At 33.4% G+C, this 19,591-nt stretch overlaps 1 protein-coding gene across 1 annotated transcript in view; it reads left to right on the top strand.

The window, feature by feature from the left end:
- CDH9 (cadherin 9) overlaps nucleotides 1-19,591 on the top strand; it is a 164,315-nt gene that overhangs the window by 44,139 nt on the left and 100,585 nt on the right. Inside the window, exon 2 of the mRNA XM_050792720.1 lies at nucleotides 5,274-5,550. Coding sequence (XP_050648677.1) covers nucleotides 5,323-5,550 — 228 coding nt within the window. The 5' untranslated portion in view covers nucleotides 5,274-5,322. The remainder of the gene's footprint in view (nucleotides 1-5,273; nucleotides 5,551-19,591) is intronic.

Below are 19,591 nucleotides of genomic sequence, written 5' to 3' on the forward strand. Positions count from 1 at the left end.
AAATCCATCAACCTTCTTTCATTCCTTCCCATACCCTTCTTCTTCAGTTCAAACTGGCAGCTTTCTTCCTGGGGTGTCATACTAAATCTATGGTTCACATCCCTACTAACACCTTTATCAAAAGACACTTAGCCACACCTTTAGTATTCTCTCTCAAACATTTTCTCATTTTTGTAATATGAAGAGCCTGAAAATTTTTCAAATCTTTAAACTTTCCTTCATTCTTGCTAAACAATTCCATTTTAAGTAATTTTTGTGTCTCACATTTTACTATAAGCATTCAAGGGAAACTAAGATGCTCCTTCAACAATTTTCTTAGAAATCTCTTTAGCTATGTATTCTATTTCACTGCTCCCAAATTTTACATTCTGTAAAACACTAGAACATAAATACAATTTAGCCAAGTACTTTTCTACTTTATAACAAGGTTACCCTTTTCTCAAGTTTCTAATAACATGTTCCCCGTTTCCATCTGGAAGTTCACTAGAATGGCATTTACTGTCCATATTTCTATCAACATTCTGTTCCATGTTACCACGTTATTTAGATATTCTTTTCTTTTTTTTTTTTTTTGAGTCGGAATTTCACCCTTGCTGCCCAGGCTGCAGTGCAATGGCATGATCTCGGCTCACTGCAACTTCCTCCTCCTGGGTTCAAGTGATTCTCCTGCCTTAGCCTCCCGAGTAGCTGGGATTACAGGCATGCGCCACTATGCCAGGCTAATTTTGTATTTTTAGTAGAGACAGGGTTTCTCCATGTTGATCAGGCTGGTCTCGAACTCTTGACCTCAGATGATCCACCTGCCTCGGCCTTCTAATGTGCTAGGGTTACAGGCTTGAGCCACCACTCCTGGCTATTATTTAGATATTCTTCAAGAAGATTAAGCATTTCTCGATTGTTCTCTTTTCTTTCTGTGACCTCACCAGAATCATCCTCAATGATCTATTCACAGCAATGCAGACTTTTTCTAGCATGCACCTTAAAACTCCCTCAGCCTTTACCTATTATTACCCAGTTCCAAAGCCACTTCCACATTTTTAGATATTTGTTATAGTAGCAAACCACTTCTGGTATTAATCTTAGTTTGTGCTGCTATAACAAATTATGGTTTACTAGGTGGCTTATAAACAGCAGAAATTTATTTCTCACGGTGCTGAAGCCTGGGAAGTCTAACATCAAGCAAGGCATGGCAGATTTAGTGTCTGGTGAGGGTCAGTTTCCTGGTTCATAGATGGCCATTGTTCTGCTGTGTCTTCACATGATCAAAAGGCAAGAGAATCCTCTCATGTCTCTTACAAGGGCACCATCTCATTCATAAGAGCTCTACCTCTGTGAAATAATCACCTCCCAATGGCTCCATTCCTATTAGTATCACCTTGAGCAGGGTCCCTCAACCCCCAGTCTGCAAACCAGTACTGGTCCATGGTCTGTTAGGGACCAGGCTGCACAGCAGGAGGTGAGCAGCAGGCAGGAGAGCATTACCACTTGAGCTCTGCCTCTTTTGAGATCAGCAGCAGCATTCGATTCCCATTGGAGTGCAAACCCTATTGTGAGCTGCGCATGTGAGGGATCTAGGTGGTGCGCTGCTTATGTGAATCCAATGCCTGATGATACATACATACATTTGTACATATGCGTTTATATATTTATCTGTATATGTATCCATATGTATATGCAATATATATGTGTGTGTGTGTACGTATTCAAGTTATAGTATAAAATCATTAGAACCACTTTGCTCCCTATTTTTAATTATGCCCAAATAGTATTAGTGATAGAAGTATAAAAATTACTTCTTTATTTTGACCAAGAATAAGAAAAGAATGGTTTCTTTATTTTTCCAATAGATCTGCTTTTCTCCTGATATAAATGACACTCAAGAAATCACTCAGTCATCCACCTAGTTCATAAATAATCTAGAAGTTATACCTTATATTTATTTTTTCTTCACCCTCCATAACCAACATATAAGATGATAATATCTATGTTTTTGAATATCTACATATGTGAATTAGATCCACATATTAGGTCTGATTTCCCAGAAACAAACCCTGAGACAAGGGTTTGTGTGTAATTGATTGGTTGAAAATTTTGTTCCAGGTAAGAAATTGCAGGATTAATTGGAGTAATAGGACACGGATGGAAAAGAAGCCAAACAAAGGCATTAAAGTCCCAGCTTCATTACGATTCTGTAGGAAAGCTCTAGAATGTAAATAGTATGTTGGGTTTCATACTTTGGCACCTGTTACATACTGGCAATGGGATATTATAGATGTTTGTAAACTTGGAGGCACATTAGGCATCCTGTCCATGTGGGCAAAGTGGTTCCAGTAGCCAAGGGAACTTGTTCAAAGACAGTTGCAGGTGCAGACCATTATAAGCAAAGACATAGAAAAACTGTAGTGTATGTAGTGTGGGTGTGTGGCCACATTAAAGGATGAAAGGGAATCTGAGCAGTGTTTCAGTGTCTACTTCAAACCACTTCTCTATATGCCTTCATCATCTCATACTGGACTAGAGTAATAGACCCTAACTGATCTCTCTCTCTTAACCAAATCCCTTTCCTGCCCTCTAACCTATTTTCTAGTCTGTGCCAGATTGATCTTTTCTAAACATATGTTAAAATTTTCCAACTGCTTTCAATCGCACCGAAAATGAATGAGAATTTCTTACTGTAGTTTATAGATGCCTATGGGATCCTAGCACCTGCCTAAGTCTATTGCCCCATCTAATAAAACTAGATTGTTCCACTCAAAGGCCTACGTTCTACACAAAATGGGCATCATAGTTAGAACTGACCCCAGAAAATAAAGAATACCCTTTGATTTCTCTGGCAAGGCTTATAAGCAAGGTCAATGATCAAAACAAATTCTACCAGTGGGAAGAAACCAGGGTCAACAGTGCGGTCAACGAAGGAATTTGTTGTATCACAATGAGATGACAGTTATCCTTGAGATTCTCTGACTGTTCATTTTCCACTACAGCATCATTGAGCTACAAAACAGTGTATTCTGGGTCAGTGACCACTAGGTGTTACTCTTCCATTACACATTTTTCTAAGCATTATTTAACATTGTAAATTTCTGATATCTAATTCAGGGTTTTATATTGGCTGTGGTCAAATTTACCAATTATTCCATAGTTTACAGGATTACAAATAGCCACATAAAGGCTGATGATAATAACCATAACCTGAGATTTTGGCATTGAAAAATGGTGTAATTTTGGATTATTGTAATTCTGGAGTTTAATCATATGTATGTATTAAGAGCAGCATATATTTGTAACCATATGTTTGTATTAAGAGCTAAGAGTGACCAATTTTTAAAATAATAGATATGGAAATTAAGGTACATAGATGTGTTGGACAGAATCTGTAGCTTTGGACCATAGCAAGAATCTATAATACCACCTCTCACTTACCATTCTCCTTTCTGCTGAGTTGGACTTATATCTCTATGCCTATAGTAGGGGCAACCATGCTTGATGATGACAATGATAATGATGATGCTTGTGATGATCATGATGATAATGCTAATATGCTGAGTTGTGTGCTAGCACTGTGCTAACTCTTCTACAGGTATTGTCTTATATTAAAAATGGTGTTTAAGGCTGTGTATCTGAAACCTGGTTCTAATACTTATTACCTGTATGATTTTTGTCATGCTACTTAAATTCATCATGCCTCAGATTTGCTATCTTAAAATAAAATAAGTCATTGTAATTTACAAGACTATTACTTTGTATTGATAAAAGTTTAAAATACAATTAACAACACCACCTTGTGGATCGGTACCAATTAAGACCAAGTGATATAGGTTGGTATTCGAAAATATCACAGATACTAAGGCAAAAATCCAAGCTAGATCCTTATATTTGACCTTTATACCTTGTTATTCCCATTACTGAATTCATAGATGCTTGGTCCAACACTGGGTTTCTGGCTTAAATCAGGTAAATGGGAGCCCATTCCCAGGATTTTTAAAACTCCAATTAGAAAAGACTATCAGTTTCTTTCTGAAATTGAAGATTTCAAATCTGAGTTCAGGAGATATTATCACTCACACAATTTATTCAGGTTGAGGAGGTTTAGTCAGGGTGAGAGATAAAATGAGAGAGAGAGAGAGAGAGAGACAGAGAGAGAGACAGAGAAGAGCAAAAGAATATAATACTCAAGCCCCTAATTCTAATTTTCATAATAAGGAAATGCCCAAGTGCTTCTTTGCTCCTTTTATTATTTTCTTTTCAACACTTAATTTGATTTTATAACCCAATGACATTTTTGCCTACTAGTTTGAGATTAGTTTCCATTGCTTAATAGATCATAGCCATTGTCATCTTACATCTTCTAAATTAAATATCATACAAATTAAAACCAATTTGATGACAAATAAAACTAATTCTGAAATATCAAATGAACTATGACCCTCATACAAGAATAATCAACTTATTATATTAACAGGGAGATATTATTTCAAAATTCTGGATCAGATTATTCTATAGATAACATGCGTTATCTAATTTTGCAATACCAACTTTGTATGCTAATTTTTTTCTTATTATTTAGGAAAATAAATTTGTTCTTAATTACCATGTAAAATGTTTTTATTTAGAGCATGTACTCCTCAGTCTCAAATAAATTTGAGTGTCCTACTAGATTAATTGTTGGAAAAATAGTTATTGATTGGAAAAGATCGACATGGTGCTAAATATTGCAAGACACAATCCTGAGTATATTAGGTACCATATAATTTGCCTTGAGGCAACATTTCAACCTGATGGAGGAGAAGGATTATAAAGAGGAAGATAGGGAGCAGAGTAGAAAAACCGTTTACTAAAAATGATGGATTATGGGAAGTTCTCTTTAAAATATGTAATTTCATATATGTATGTATATGCTAATAAACATTCTACTTTTATTAGTCTTAAGGACTATGGGACATTTGCTGTGATAATTTGTATACTGTAGAGCTTATTTTTCAAAATATTTAGTGTTTTAAATTACAAAAATATTAATACGTATCTGATTGTTTTATAGTAATCTTAAATTAGCTGCTAAATTCCTGCTTAGTCTACTTGAGCTATGTATGTCTTTCCACTTATCTATGTGATAAATGAGTTTTTCATGACCGTTCACTGATGTAGAAATATAATGTACATATAATACCTAAGAAAATTTAAATAATGTCTGGAACAAGTTTTTCAGTATACATGTTCTGGGAAAGTGAAACTCAAGCTAATACAGTCATTTTTTTTTTCTCCTTACTCTCTAGGAAAAACAAACAATACATTGAATTTGACAACCAGCTGAAGTTGCAGATAATGAGGACTTACCATTGTATACCATTACTCATCTGGACCTATATGTTCCATACAGTTGATACCATCCTATTACAAGAAAAACCTAACAGTTATTTATCAAGCAAAAAGATAGTGGGTCTGACAAAAGATGATGGCAAAATGCTACGTCGCACCAAGCGTGGCTGGATGTGGAATCAGTTCTTCTTATTGGAAGAGTACACAGGTACTGACACACAATATGTAGGCAAGGTAAGAATTTTTGTATGAGAAATCTAAAAGCTGAAAGTGACAGCTATTTATTTTTTACAGTAAGTTTTCACATCACTAGTGATTATTAAAAATATTTAACTAATTATGTTCAGAAGGTGTGATATTGCAAATTATTTTAGTGGGGAAGAACAAGGGACCATATTTGGATTCTAAATGTAAATCAATTATCAATAATAAGCATAAACTACTAAGTCATATGTGGATGGATGTGATTCATTATTAATCAGCTAGATATTATTTAATCATATGTGTTTTATCTAAATAAAACTCTCCTTGAAATCTGTTGATAAATAGTTTATCATAATTAGGAATAGTATACTGTGCATGAGAAATAAAGTAATTCCAGATGTTTCTATTTCTTAATATCAGCTAGGGTGAGCTTCCTGCTTGTAATCTAGACGTAAGTGTTTAAGGCAGAAGGATAAAGACAAGATTAAAAAAGGAGAAAGAAGACACTATCTTTAAGAAGATATGCTTCTGTGTTAGCAGAAGCAAAGTTGCTCATTAGCAATAAGAAGCACACAATAATAGAGAATATGTAACTCCCTTCTTGTGTTCAATTTAGAGGAAGCAGATTCATTGCCTGTCTTTCATTGGTGTTTAGAGACTTCTTTTTCTTTAGCTCATTATCTCTCTAATTTTCTTTCTTTAGTGGCATGACCTTTCTGACATCCATAATTTTCTATATATCTATCATCCTTTTCCTTACCAATCACATTCATACTATTATAAACTCAGGACAATTCTTTTGTTAAGTATAATTATTCCCAATTTACACCTGTTGCTGAAGTATGTTAAAATTTTTACAACAAAACAGTTTTAAATGCTAGCAGTCTACAGATCATAATTTTTTTTTTGAGTCATGTCATATATGTACTTGGAGGGACTGTAATGATTTGCATATTGTTTGACTCACTGACACCACCAGGCACATAAATTAGAGCAGGCTAAAAATGAAAAAAAAAAAAAAAAAAAAAGAAAGAAAGAAAAACACCCAAGTACCTAATATCACAAATGTCATTCTTGTACCTTTTAAAACAGAAATACATTTGCTCTGTGAAATTGCCAAAATTTTGATCTAATTCCTCCTTGCATGTGTGGGCCAATCAAATGCAGCCTCCTTTATCAGAAGCCTATTATTTCCTCTTCTTTTGAAATTTATCTTTTCTGATTCCATAGGTCATGCTCATTCCACCCCATTCAGTTCGCTTGCTGGTTCCTTTTTGCCTGTTATTTCTTCTCAGGTTGGTCATATGGCATCCTCAGGCATCCCTCATTTAACAACACTTTTCACACTACAGTTAATAACTAACATCAGGAAATTCAAGTTCAGCAAGCAAATGTTTTTTGTCTAAGGACGTGAAATTGCCTTATGATTCTCCAAGGAAGTGTATAAAGGACACATTGAGGTCACAGGGCCTTACAGAAACAGTTTTATCCTTGGAGATTCACAAATACAGAAGAATAGCCACAGATAAAAGAGATGCTCATAATCTTAAGGCAGTTAAGGCTCTACAGCAAGCATTTATTTTAAGCTGAAAACAAAAATACTTTCCCTAAAAATTGAGTGTACATTAATTAATTTCTAAATTGACCACCATTCCTGCTCTCACATTTTAAATATACATTACGGTTTAAAATTTTGTGCACAATCATGCTTCCTTTTTAATTAATTCTATAATCTGTCATAAACAATTATGAAATATCCATGCATAGTTTTGTTTAATTACTTTTCATAATTTTTTTTTCATTTGTGTTGGAAAAATGGCATTTTGGATTTAGGCATGGACAAGTTAGGGTGTGTGATTTTTTTGCCAATTTATTCTTGACAACGAGGTTATGAACCACAAATGGAACACTCATTATAATATGAGATGTTTGGAGAAAATAAACACAATGAAACCAAAACCACCTGTCAACTATTTCTGTGTTTCCAATGGGTAATATGTATATGAAATAGACACCTCAGCAAAATAAAATACTTTTATTACTTTTTAAAGAAAAAATAAAACTCTTTCTGTTTTTTAATAGGGACTTATCTAGGATATGCCATTACCACATAGCTAGTTCATTATAAAAGTGGGCTGGATTTCAACCACATCTTAGCTTTTACTAAGTTATTAAGGGCATTTACTCTCATTATCTTGCTTTTCTGGCTTTTGACATCACTATTTATTTGCATATACAGTGGCTGACTGGACCCTTAACTCTAAACTTAGTCAAACATATGAATTCTGATAAGGACTTAACTTCTTGAGCACCTCGCAGATTGTCTTTTTGACCACAATATTTCTGGTCTCCCCGGGTAGACCTCAATCTAGTCTTCCAGGATCCACTGCATTGGTAGCACATCCCGTAAAGAAAAGGCCTGTCGTATTCACCCTGCGCCAGGATTGGGAAGGGCTAAGTAGCTTCTAATGGGAAGAAATCTCCATGGTTTCTTTATAGTTTTATGGAAGCTAGGTATCATAGAAAATATTAATTTACAAGTGCTGTAAAATAGCATAAAATTGGGAAGACATATTTTTAGAGGTTAAAAACTGGGTTTGATCCTGAATTGAGAGAAAGCAGTTTTAGAAAAATACAGTAGTGCAGCAAAATTTAATAAATTATATACATGTATACACACAAACATGCAACTTACAAGATTTAGTCTTAATTGTGGCACACAGTAACTATTGTAATTTAGAAGTTGTTTAAACTTGCCAACCGTCAGATTCTTGTTGGGTTAATTTACATTGTCATTAAGATTTCTTTAATTCCAAATTTCTGGTCTTTTCTAAGATTTTGGAGAGGGCTGTCATTAGGGACAAAAAGAGCCAGAAAGATTTTTGTAAATATGTGCATCTGGACAAATCTAAGAGGGTGGAATTGCATGTATATAGCACAAAGAAAAAAAGAGGCTAGTCTAATAGTATAAAGTTAGACCTTCACTGTGAAAGGTCCAGAATTCTAGGATGGGTTTTTTTTTACATATAGCATGAAATGTAAATAATCTGTTAAAAGCCTTTGTACAAATCAGTTATGAGGGGAGCACAGAACTGAAATAATCAGTTTTCTTTCATTGTTCAGGATGGATTAGAAGAGTAAGAAAATGAAGTAAGATAATTTTAATAAGGCAATACTGCAGAATTGTTACAGCATTTTAGACATTTGAAATATAGGACAAAAAAGTCAAAATGTTGGAATATATAGCAAGTTTTCGTTTTTTGCAATAATGCAATTTGATATTTGGTTGATCATTCTTGACTGAAACTATCAGAAATTTACTAATATTGTTTTATATAATAAGGAAAACTTTGTATCATTACCCAAGAAGAAAACAAAGTCATAATAATTGTCATCTAGCTTCTCTATAACTTGAATAGGCACGTGTGACTGAATTATTTAGGTAGAATCTTAATACTGCTCAAGAGAGAAATTAAAATAACAAGAAGCATAGCAAATGTCCCTACTATTCTTTTAGAGAATCTTTGTAGCACTTTAGTTTGTTATACATAAGTTGAAAGTCCAGAATAATCCCTGCTTATCATGGATCAATAATCATTAACTACATCCCAATTAGTATTGAGAATTGAATAGATCGCTTCTCGGCCTTTTGGCTAAGATCAAGTGAGAATTGAATAGAATTTACCTATTTGATTTTAATATCTAGTTGTTAAATCACATTTATTTTATGAAGAGAAACCCAATACTCAGACACACCAGACATAGTATTTATTTTTTAAAAGGAATAAAACAGTGGTTATTTTTCACAATTGTGAAGATTCATTTAATAAATTGGAATATCAACTTAATTGACCATTACATTTTAATTTAAAAATATGTATTTAGCACTTGCTTTGTGCAGAGCAAGGAACATGGAGCTACGGAGCCACCTGTAGGTAGCCACTATTAAATAAGGTACCTTTGTCGCAGAGTTATCTCTGAAGTCTTTATAATTTTAATTTAGAAACTTTTGTTATCCCATTCTGAAATCATGAGTGTAATAATAGAATCTAGAGTGGAAAGGGATTTTAACATAGATTGAACTCTGTCTTCATGGTTACAATTGGTTTATATGTTACCTAAAGCAACGGGAAACACAATTAACAAAAGAAAAATTGGTAGGAGTCTGTTTTATATTTGATGGTGTATCAAAAGGTGGAGTGACACTCTTTCACATTTACTGGTTTGTACACTAAATATTAATATATAGCTGAAGTATATATAAAATAATGGACTTGAATAGGTTATTTTTTCTTATGCTTTTCAGGTATGGCAGTTTGAGGTGTACAAGTAACTGATGGAATAGAAACTAGAAACAGAAATAAACTCTCAAATTTATTTAAAGAGTTTTGATGAGTTGTTATAGTATATCACAGTGTTTTCCAGAATCTAAGTAAAATATGTTGATGAAAGTTTGTAAGTATCATTACTTATGGTGCAGTACATGGAGCAGTTGCTTTTGATTTGTAAATACATTATATTCCAAAATTATCTTTATGCATTAGTTGTTTATAACTCAGAACACACAAAAAATTAAAAATTATGACAAGACTTTAAGGACAGCATACTGAGGCATGTTTAGCCCTGAGTTCTATAAAAATCCACTGTTAACATACAGCTCCATCTTTTAATTTTCACTGCCAATACTTTATAATCACTTTGCTGGACAACTGCTTTAGCACACTAAACTTATCTTTTTCTTGACTTTATTTATACTTTTTTTTTTTAATGATCAGAAGCAGTTTACACAATATCTCTTGAATAATCCCAATCTCTAGCACAAAAATACCTCTAAAAAATTAACTGAAATTCACTTAGGTTGAATTCAAAGTGTCCATTAGTATTCTTGCAAATTCCAGCCTATGTTCTATCTCCCCATAACTTTGTAACCTGAGTTCTAGACAACATGATATTTCTTCTTCCATACACCTGACTTTTTTTCATCATGTCCACAGACCCCTTCCCAGGGTGTATCTTACCCACTTTTTCATAATCTCATATCTGTTTTTTGTTGTTGTTGTTATTCACTCTATGTCCTACCACAACTTCTGTGCACAATCTTACATAAAACCCATTTCATTTTCCCTGGCTGGAATTATCCCTCAAAACTATGAGATCCTCTTAAAATCTTATTCGTAGGCCAGGCACGTGGTTCACACCTGCAATCCTAACACTTTGGGAGGTGGAGGCGGGTAAATCACGAGGTCAGGAGTTTGAGACCAGCCTTGGCAAGATGGTGAAACCCCATCTCTACTAAAAAAAATACAAGTATTAGCCAGGAGTGGTGGTGGTGCCTGTAATCCTAGCTACTCGGGAGGCTGAGGCAGGAGAATCGCTTGAACCCAGGAGGCAGAGGTTGCAGGGAGCCAAAGTCGCACCACTGGACTCTAGCCTGGGTGACAGAGCAAAATTCTATCTCAGAAAAAAAACCAATCTTACTCATAGCACAAGTTCAATTATTTGGATATATCTTCTATATTGTCTCCTAGATTCTGTGACATTTGGGCTTTGAGTCTGTGTTGGATTTATTTTCTTTCCCCAAATTTTTGACATAATAGGTTTACTCAAAATTAATAGTCAGCTGCTATTTTAAAAATCTTTATTCTTTATTAATCTGAATCCTGAGAAATTGGCCTTATGAAAAACAGAAAAAGAAGAGAAAATTTTACAGAAATATGTTCCCTTTTTCTGACAAATGGTACATCAAAGCCAAACTTCCTTTGTTGTTCTTCCAATTCCTTTCCTATATTTCCATTATATCAGAGGGTTCTCATAACTGTGAAACTATTTAAAAATATTAATTGTGGTGGAAAATGGTTCTTAATATGGCTACCAAGTTGTATGTTTAATTTTTTTTTACATTTCCACCACTAATTTCAGTGTTTTTGAACTACTTCTAATATTCCAACATACTCTTCCTCATCTTCTAAACTTGCACATGATCAAATGCACCTTTATATACTCATCAACAAGGGAGAAAGGAGGAAGGAAGGGAGGAAGGAAAACAGGAAGGGTGGGAGGGAGTGAAAAACTTGCAGATGATCGAATCCACCCTTATATACTCATGAGGAAGGATGGGACGGAGGGAGGGAAACAACAAATGTCAGAAGTGACATTATCTTTAGCAGGCTATGGAGAGAGGGATGGGGAAAACTCTTTACATACAAGGCCATAAATTATGGTGATTATGATGTCACTATAAAAGCAGTATGTGCTCCCTGTTAAAAACCAGGAACATAAAATTTAAAAATAATTTTTAAAAATCTAAGATAATTTATAATGATATCACTAAGACAAGGGTAAGTTGTCTAAATATTTTTCTACCTATCTATTGGTTTTATTTTTAACACTGTTGATTTTCTATTGTTTTCATACCTGTTTTATCTTGCTTTTCTCTGTCAATTCTACGTTCTGGCATATTGTTAAAATGTTAGTATTAGCCATGTCATATTATGTCATATATAAAATCATAAAAAATTAAAATTTTTCCACATATTTTGTTTAGACTCTCTCCGGTTTTATACATGCAAACATGTATAAAAACATGATCCACCTGCCTCCGCCTCCCAAATTTTGTACTTGATATTTTTATTGCAGTTGGCTCTCCATATATGTGGATTCCACATATGTTTATTCAACCAACAGTAGACTGAAAATATTCAGAGAAAAATAAAAGATCGTTGCACCTTTAGTGAAAATGTACAGACTTTTTTTCTTGTCATTATTCCCTAAACAATATAGTATAACAATTGTTTACATTGTATTTAGAGGGTATTAGGTATTATAAATAATCTAGAAATGATTTAAAGTAAATAGAATGATATGCATCGGTTAAATGTAAATTCTACACCATTTTATATAGGGACTTGAGCATTTGCACATTTTGATATCTGCAGGGATTCCTGGAACCAATCACCCACGGATACCAAGGGATGATTATGTATTATACATTATCCTTGTTAAGGCTAGATTACTGGAGGGAGAATTCTCGAAATTGAAATATATGAATAGTTTTAAAGTTCTGGGTACATATTAGCCAATGGCATTTCAAAAATTTATACCACTTCTCTTCTACCAACAAAAAACCGATGTACCGACGTGGGGCATTAGTTATGCTACATATTTGTTTGTCTGGTTGTGACTGTATTTTAATGTGAAATTTAGTCCTGTATGATATTATTGTTCAACTAATTTTGAAAAAAACTGAGCACGTACGGTGTGGAGCACTATGTTAAGTCCTAGAAATAGTAGTAAATAAGATTAATTTGTCCTTATCTTAAGGAATTCCTCTATTATAAATGCAATGCTACTATTGCTCATTGCTGTGAGAAAGACCTGCTAATAGCCTCAATTCTAAAAAAGTAGACAATTTTTTTGTGACTCAATAGACTGAATTCTTAACACATAAACTCTATTTAGCTTAATTCTGCACTAAAATCATCTCCAAATTAATAATGTGCACATGTTTGTTTGTTTAGAAACTGCCATGTTTCCTTTTTCTGATGACCAGATATTTGTACCAGATATTCACAAATATTCAAACTGTACTCAAGCAAATCTTTTATAATTTCTGCACTATAAATCCTAATAACTCATACTAAGAGTCTTATAGGAGCAGTAGTGGTATTCATGGAAAAAAATGCCTGGAAAATATTGTGAAAATATCTAACTTTCTTTAAACAAGTTTTTTTGAGGTAATTGGGGTCACTTTAGATAGACAATAATTGATTATATGCTTATTAAAATTTACTCAGTAAATATTCTAATTCATAGCCAGAACTTCCAAGGAAGGTGATTACTAACTCATCATATCAGAAATTTATGTTAAAAACAGATGCACAAGAAAAGCTGTTCAATAATAGTGAATAAGTGAGTGACTAGGCAAATCTAAGAAGAGGCCTTTCTTTTCTACAAAAAAGAGAAAATATTCGTACATGGCTATTTTGTGAAATTTCCAACTCCCTCAATGTTTGCCAACAACAAATGTTTCTCTTGAAAAATTTTAATAATATTCTCCCGCAGATTTTTTGATAAAACTACATTTTAAAACTACTTTGGTAAATGTTTCTTATATACTTGAATGTTTATTACGTACTTGCTGGGTATAGTATTCTTAGGAAAAGAATTTTAGAAAAAAATATGACAATGGTGTTGTTGAATTCTCTAGCATTCCATGTTTTGTGTTTCCATATTCAAATTCTTCCTGGGAGTAAGCGTTTAAATGCTCCATTTAAAAAATTTTCTCTTTAACTCTGTCATTTTTTTTCTCATTTATTTTAATGCAGTTATCAGATACATATCCATTGACCTTTTTATATTTCTGATTAAATATTTCATCTTTATGAATACCACCCTTTATCTGTGATAATACTACTTACTTGGGGTTAACTTTGCCTGCTAAGAATTTACCCACACAACTTCTCTCATGAATGTTCTTGTGTGGTTTAACTTTTATCATTCTTTTGCTCTCAGCCTCTCTGTATAATTCTATTAAAAATCCAGCTGTAGGCCGGGCGCGGTGGCTCAAGCCTGTAATCCCAGCACTTTGGGAGGCCGAGACGGGCGGATCACGAGGTCAGGAGATCGAGACCATCCTGGCTAACCCAGTGAAACTCCGTCTCTACTAAAAAAAAAATACAAAAAACTAGCCGGGCGAGGTGGCGGGTGCCTGTAGTCCCAGCTACTCGGGAGGCTGAGGCAGGAGAATGGCGTGAACCCAGGAGGCGGAGCTTGCAGTGAGCTGAGATCCGGCCACTGCACTCCAGCCTGGGCGACAGAGCGAGACTCCGTCTCAAAAAAAAAAAAAAAAAAAAAAAAAAAAAAAAAAAAAATCCAGCTGTAAAGATTTATTGTCTTATAAAGAGGTCAGAGTTGGTTTTTCTTTTTGTGCAGTCTGACAATATTTGACATTTAATTGGCTTAAACTCATTCATATAAAATGCCCTTATTGATATATTTGGATTTAAGTCTGTCATTTTCTTGTTTTCTGTTCCCCTCAGTTGTTCTTTATAACTTTGTTTCTGTTTTTTGTTTTGTTTTGTTTTGTGTTTTGTTTTTGTCTATCATCTTTTGGAACAGTTAAGTATTTGTTTAAACACCTATGTTTATGCTCTTTATTGGCTATTCTTAGCTATACTTCTTTGTGTTTTTATGTTTTTAGTATGTATTTAAGGCATCTCAAGATTCTTAATTTGTTACAGTATAAATTGAATTAATAATGTATGTTTTAGCATTTAATACACTCAGCTTACAATAGTATAATTTATCTTTCAAGACTTTGTTCTATTTTTGTAATACATTTTACTTGTATATATTGTAAACTTCACAATGCATTGTTAATGCTTATTAAACAATTCATTATTTATTTAAAACTTTTAGAAATAAGGGTAGTCTTTTATATTAATTTATATAAATATGTCTAGTCAGTGTTTTTCATTCTTATCTATAGTTCAGAATTTCTGTGTGACAACATTTGCCTTCACCTTGAAGGATTCTTTTAGCATTACTTGTAGTGTGGGTTTGCTGGAAACAAGTTTTCTTAGCTTTTCGCTATTTGAAATATCTTTATTTCATTTTCATTTTTGAAAAATATTTTAACTGGATATAAAACCGTGAGTTAATCTGACAGTTTATTTTCCTTTTAGCACTTAAAATTGTTGTTACATTGTATTGTGAATTCTATTACTTTTAATAAAAAAATAGCCATTATTCTTATTGTTGCTGCCCTATATGTAATATGTATGTTTTTCTGGCTTCTTTTAAAGTTCTATTTATAGCTTTGCTTTCGGTATTCTTAATTTGACACCTGGGTGTGATTTTTGTTTATCCTGTTTGGAATTCACTGGCCTCCTTAGATCAGTGAGTTATTTTTCATCAGAAATTTAAAATTAAATGGCCATTTTTTAAAAAAGTTATTTTTGTGTTCTTTATATCTTCCTTTTGGAAACTTCAAATACAAGTATTTCAGGGCATTTCATATTGTCTCATCATTGGAAACTATTTTTGGTTAATATAATATTGTTTCTGTGCTTAAATTTGGAAAATTTATTTTCAGATTTATTGTTTCTTATGTTTCAGTGCCTAATATACCATTATACATTTTTAATTCAGTTATTATATTTTCAGTTCTGGGTTTCCTTTATTATCTATTATATTTTTTACAAACTTTATGACATTTCTCATTTACTTCCCCATTATTTTAGTATGCTCTATAAATTCTTCAATATATTGATGATAATTATTTATAAGTCTTTGTCCCATTAAATTCAATATCAGTGTCTTCTTTAAGTCTATTTCTATTCACTACTTTTTTTAAAATTATGTGTTAGACTGTTTCTGCTTTTTTAATCTCTAGAAAGCTTAGATTATATACTAGACATTGTGAATAACACATTACAGAAATTCTATTATCTTGCTTTAAACAGTGTTGAGTTTCATCCCAGCAGGCAGTAAAATTGCACTGGATGTTACTTTGATCCTGTGTAGGTGTGGTTTTAGAAATTTCTAGGCAGACTATTATTTTGTTTATTCCCTGAGTCCTGTAGTATAACCCTTCTTAGTACAGCTTCCTTACTCTTAAGTTATTACATTACTAATGTTTCCCTCGAAATCCCAAAATGTTTACCAAGCATGTCTACCTAAAAGGAACTTGAATTTTAAACTCTTCTTCTCAGTATCTGAAGTGCTTCAAATCTCTCTCAGCTCTTACTCGTGTCCTACTGTATACACGTTCAGTTTAGAAGTCATGCATGTGTATGTCAGTTTTAGGGCGACCTCCTCTGTGGCTTCCTCCATTCCTGGATCTTTCTCCTCTCAATTGTTAACCAATATGGCAGCCTTGAATCCTGACCCTTAGTTCTTAAACTTCATGTTTTACATGACACATGAAATGAAATATTCCCTCAAAGAAATTAATGTAGAATTCACTTTATCCCCTGTTTGCTTGTAATCCTTCCAGTCTTTGTTCACTCCTGGTTATTATTTAGTGCCATGTATATATACATGCACATACATATATATGTTTCTATATAAAATTTTAATGTAATTTGTAGAATGTTACTTATTGTTATTTTTAAAAAGGGTCAGTTATATTTGATGTCAATACCAAATTGCCTTAATTATTGAAGCATTATGGTTTCATTTGTCAGTCTGGTCATGTAAGTTCCCCAATTGTAGTCCTCCTTTAGAAGATCACTGTGACTTTCAAAGTCCTTCAGATTTTCATAAAATTATCTTGTCAGTTTCCATTAGTCTGAGAAACTGTTTGAGAGTAAAGAAACTAACATGAAATGCCTATTTAAGAAAATGTATAATCTTGCATTGAATCTTGGATTTAAATGAGGAATTGCCATAATGGTGTTACTAGAACAATGGGCATATTTGAAGATGGACTGTTTCTTCTAATGTGGAATATAATTCTATGGCTAAAATTCTTTAATTTAAATTTATAATAATACTGTGATTATATTAGACTCTTTCCTTGCTCTTAGATTGTAGATTCTGAAATCTTCATTTAGTGGTATAAACAAATAATATATCTGCAAATAAGTGAAAATAATTTTAATAAATATACTACATACAATAATACAGATGACAAAATATCTTATATATACAAATATTTATAACGATGCGAAAAAGATAAGAGAAGATATAAATTAGAGCAAAATGACTTCATAGATACTTTACAAAAGATGATATCCAAGTGGCCAGTATGCATAATAAGATGTTCAACAATTAAAAATGCTAGAAACATAAAAGGAGGTAATAAATGGAGAAATAAAGTATGCATAAAATTAGAAGACTACTTGAGCTCAGGAGTTCAAGACCAGCCTGTGCAACATGGTGAAACCTCATCTTTACCCAAAAATACACAAAATTAGACTAGTGTGGTGTCCTGAGCCTCTGGTCTCCGCTATTAAGGGAGGCTGAGGTGGGAGGATTGCTTGAGCCAATATCACACCACTGTACTCCAACAGGGGTGAGACCCTGTCTCAAATAACAAAACAAACAAATAAAAAAATAGAGGACTGTAAAATAACCTAAAGATTAAATATCATCACAATCAATATGCCTGTGTATTTCTGGTAACTTACCTGTTTCAATCTTATAGGAGGGTCATTCAAATTCTTTCAACTTCTGTACACTCTTCAGCCAGATTCACTGATTATCAATATTTCATCCAATTTGTTTCATCGCTATTTATGTTCATAAAGAGTTTATGTTAAGGTAGAAATAGTTCAGGTTTTTCATTACATCTAGAACTTGTCCCTGCTTGAGATCTACAGAACGTTTGAAGCACTTTCAAATTCACACTAACTTGATGGAAGATTGAACTCTAATTTCTGTTTCCTCCTAATTAAATTTATGTTCATTTCCTTAGACTTCTTGACAACCTTTTTGACTAAGTTACTTGGATTTCTGTCTTGTGCATGTGAAGTTTAGACAACCACAAAACAGTTGGGCATTGTAAGAAGAGACCTGGAAGTTCCACTCTCTGTGACTCCTCTCTAAGATCGTGCCTTCCAATTTCTTACCACTGTCTCAGGCTCAAACGCTAACCTCGGTCTCCTCAGCACAATAATATTGCTTCTCTCTGTTTGAGCTCCATCTATAACAGTCTCTACTACCCACAACTGGGAATTACCCTCAGAGGGTATGACCCTCTGGTATATCATAACCAGAGTCTGGTTATGATATAGGCCATAAGAAGCTTTAATTAAGGCCATAAATTTTGCAGTTCTTCCTCTTTGGTTGGTGTCCAGTGTCAATAAATTTTTGTCTATCTGTATATTTGTTTGTTTGGGTCAGACTGTCTTAATTATCCTCAATGGGTATATTTATCCAACACAACTGCTTTGTGAAGACAAAAACCTGAACACCAGGATTGCTTTTGAGAAACGCAGCACATTGTGAATATGCAGGTATCACACTAAGGCTTACAGTATTGTAATATTTAAAAATTTTTCAAATGTGCTAAGTCAAAGTAAACACTCTTGTTGTTTATCCCAAAGCTATACTTATTATTTTGGGTTCATGTTTCAATACATTAGGTAGAGAGTTTTATATTGTAGGTGATAATATGACTCATTCCCTTATTTTGATATGTTACTCTTAAGAACAATACTTTGTGTATTTTGAGGTGCTCTAGCATGTTAAGAAACATGAGAGTTCACTGTTTCCTTATTAGGAAATAATTCAGATCTTCAAATGGGAATCTGCCTTGGCCTTGTGTAAATATTTTCTAATCTCTTCTTGTCTAGATCTCCCAAGTCTGTTAGAGAGTCACATCCCTGCTCTTCTGGTAACAATGTCTCAAGTGGCTGTGAGATCAGGAAGTAGCTTCCCTTCTTTCCAGGGCAATTCTGTGAGCACCTCCACTCACATGTCAATCAGAAAGTGAGGGCAGATGTCAAAGACCATAGCCTTTATCTTGTAGACTTTCTGTTCTTTTATTTTATTATATGCATATAACAGATATGGGGCTGAGGGTGGGGAAAATGGAGAGCTGTTTGTCCAAGGGTCAAAAGTGGTAGGATGGATACATTCCAGAGATCAAATGTACAGCATGGTGACTACAGTTATAATACTCTGTTGTATACTTGAAATTTGCTAAGAGAGTAGATACTGTTTCCTCAACTCATGCACACACACACACACACACACACACACACACACAAGGGTAACTATATGTGGTGATGGATATGTTAATTAGCTTAAATGTGCTCACTTCATAATTTACATGTATATCAAAACATCACATTGTACACCTTAAGTAGACACATTTTGTATTTGTCATTTGTATACCTCAATAAATGTTGGGAAAATCAAAATAATTTAACACTCACATCACTGTTTTGTCTTTTGTATTTTATAAACATACTCCCATCGAAGTCCATTCAGACAAGTTTATTCCTGAAAATATAGAAGCCTCACCAGCCACTTCAGTGCCTGGCACATATTCACACTCAATTCATTGTTGATTTTAATCTAGGTTTTTTGAGCACAGAACTGTAATATTCTTTATCACTATTGT

Source organism: Macaca thibetana, chromosome 6 (genome assembly GCF_024542745.1).
Source record: "Macaca thibetana thibetana isolate TM-01 chromosome 6, ASM2454274v1, whole genome shotgun sequence".
Classification (NCBI taxonomy): domain Eukaryota; kingdom Metazoa; phylum Chordata; class Mammalia; order Primates; family Cercopithecidae; genus Macaca; species Macaca thibetana.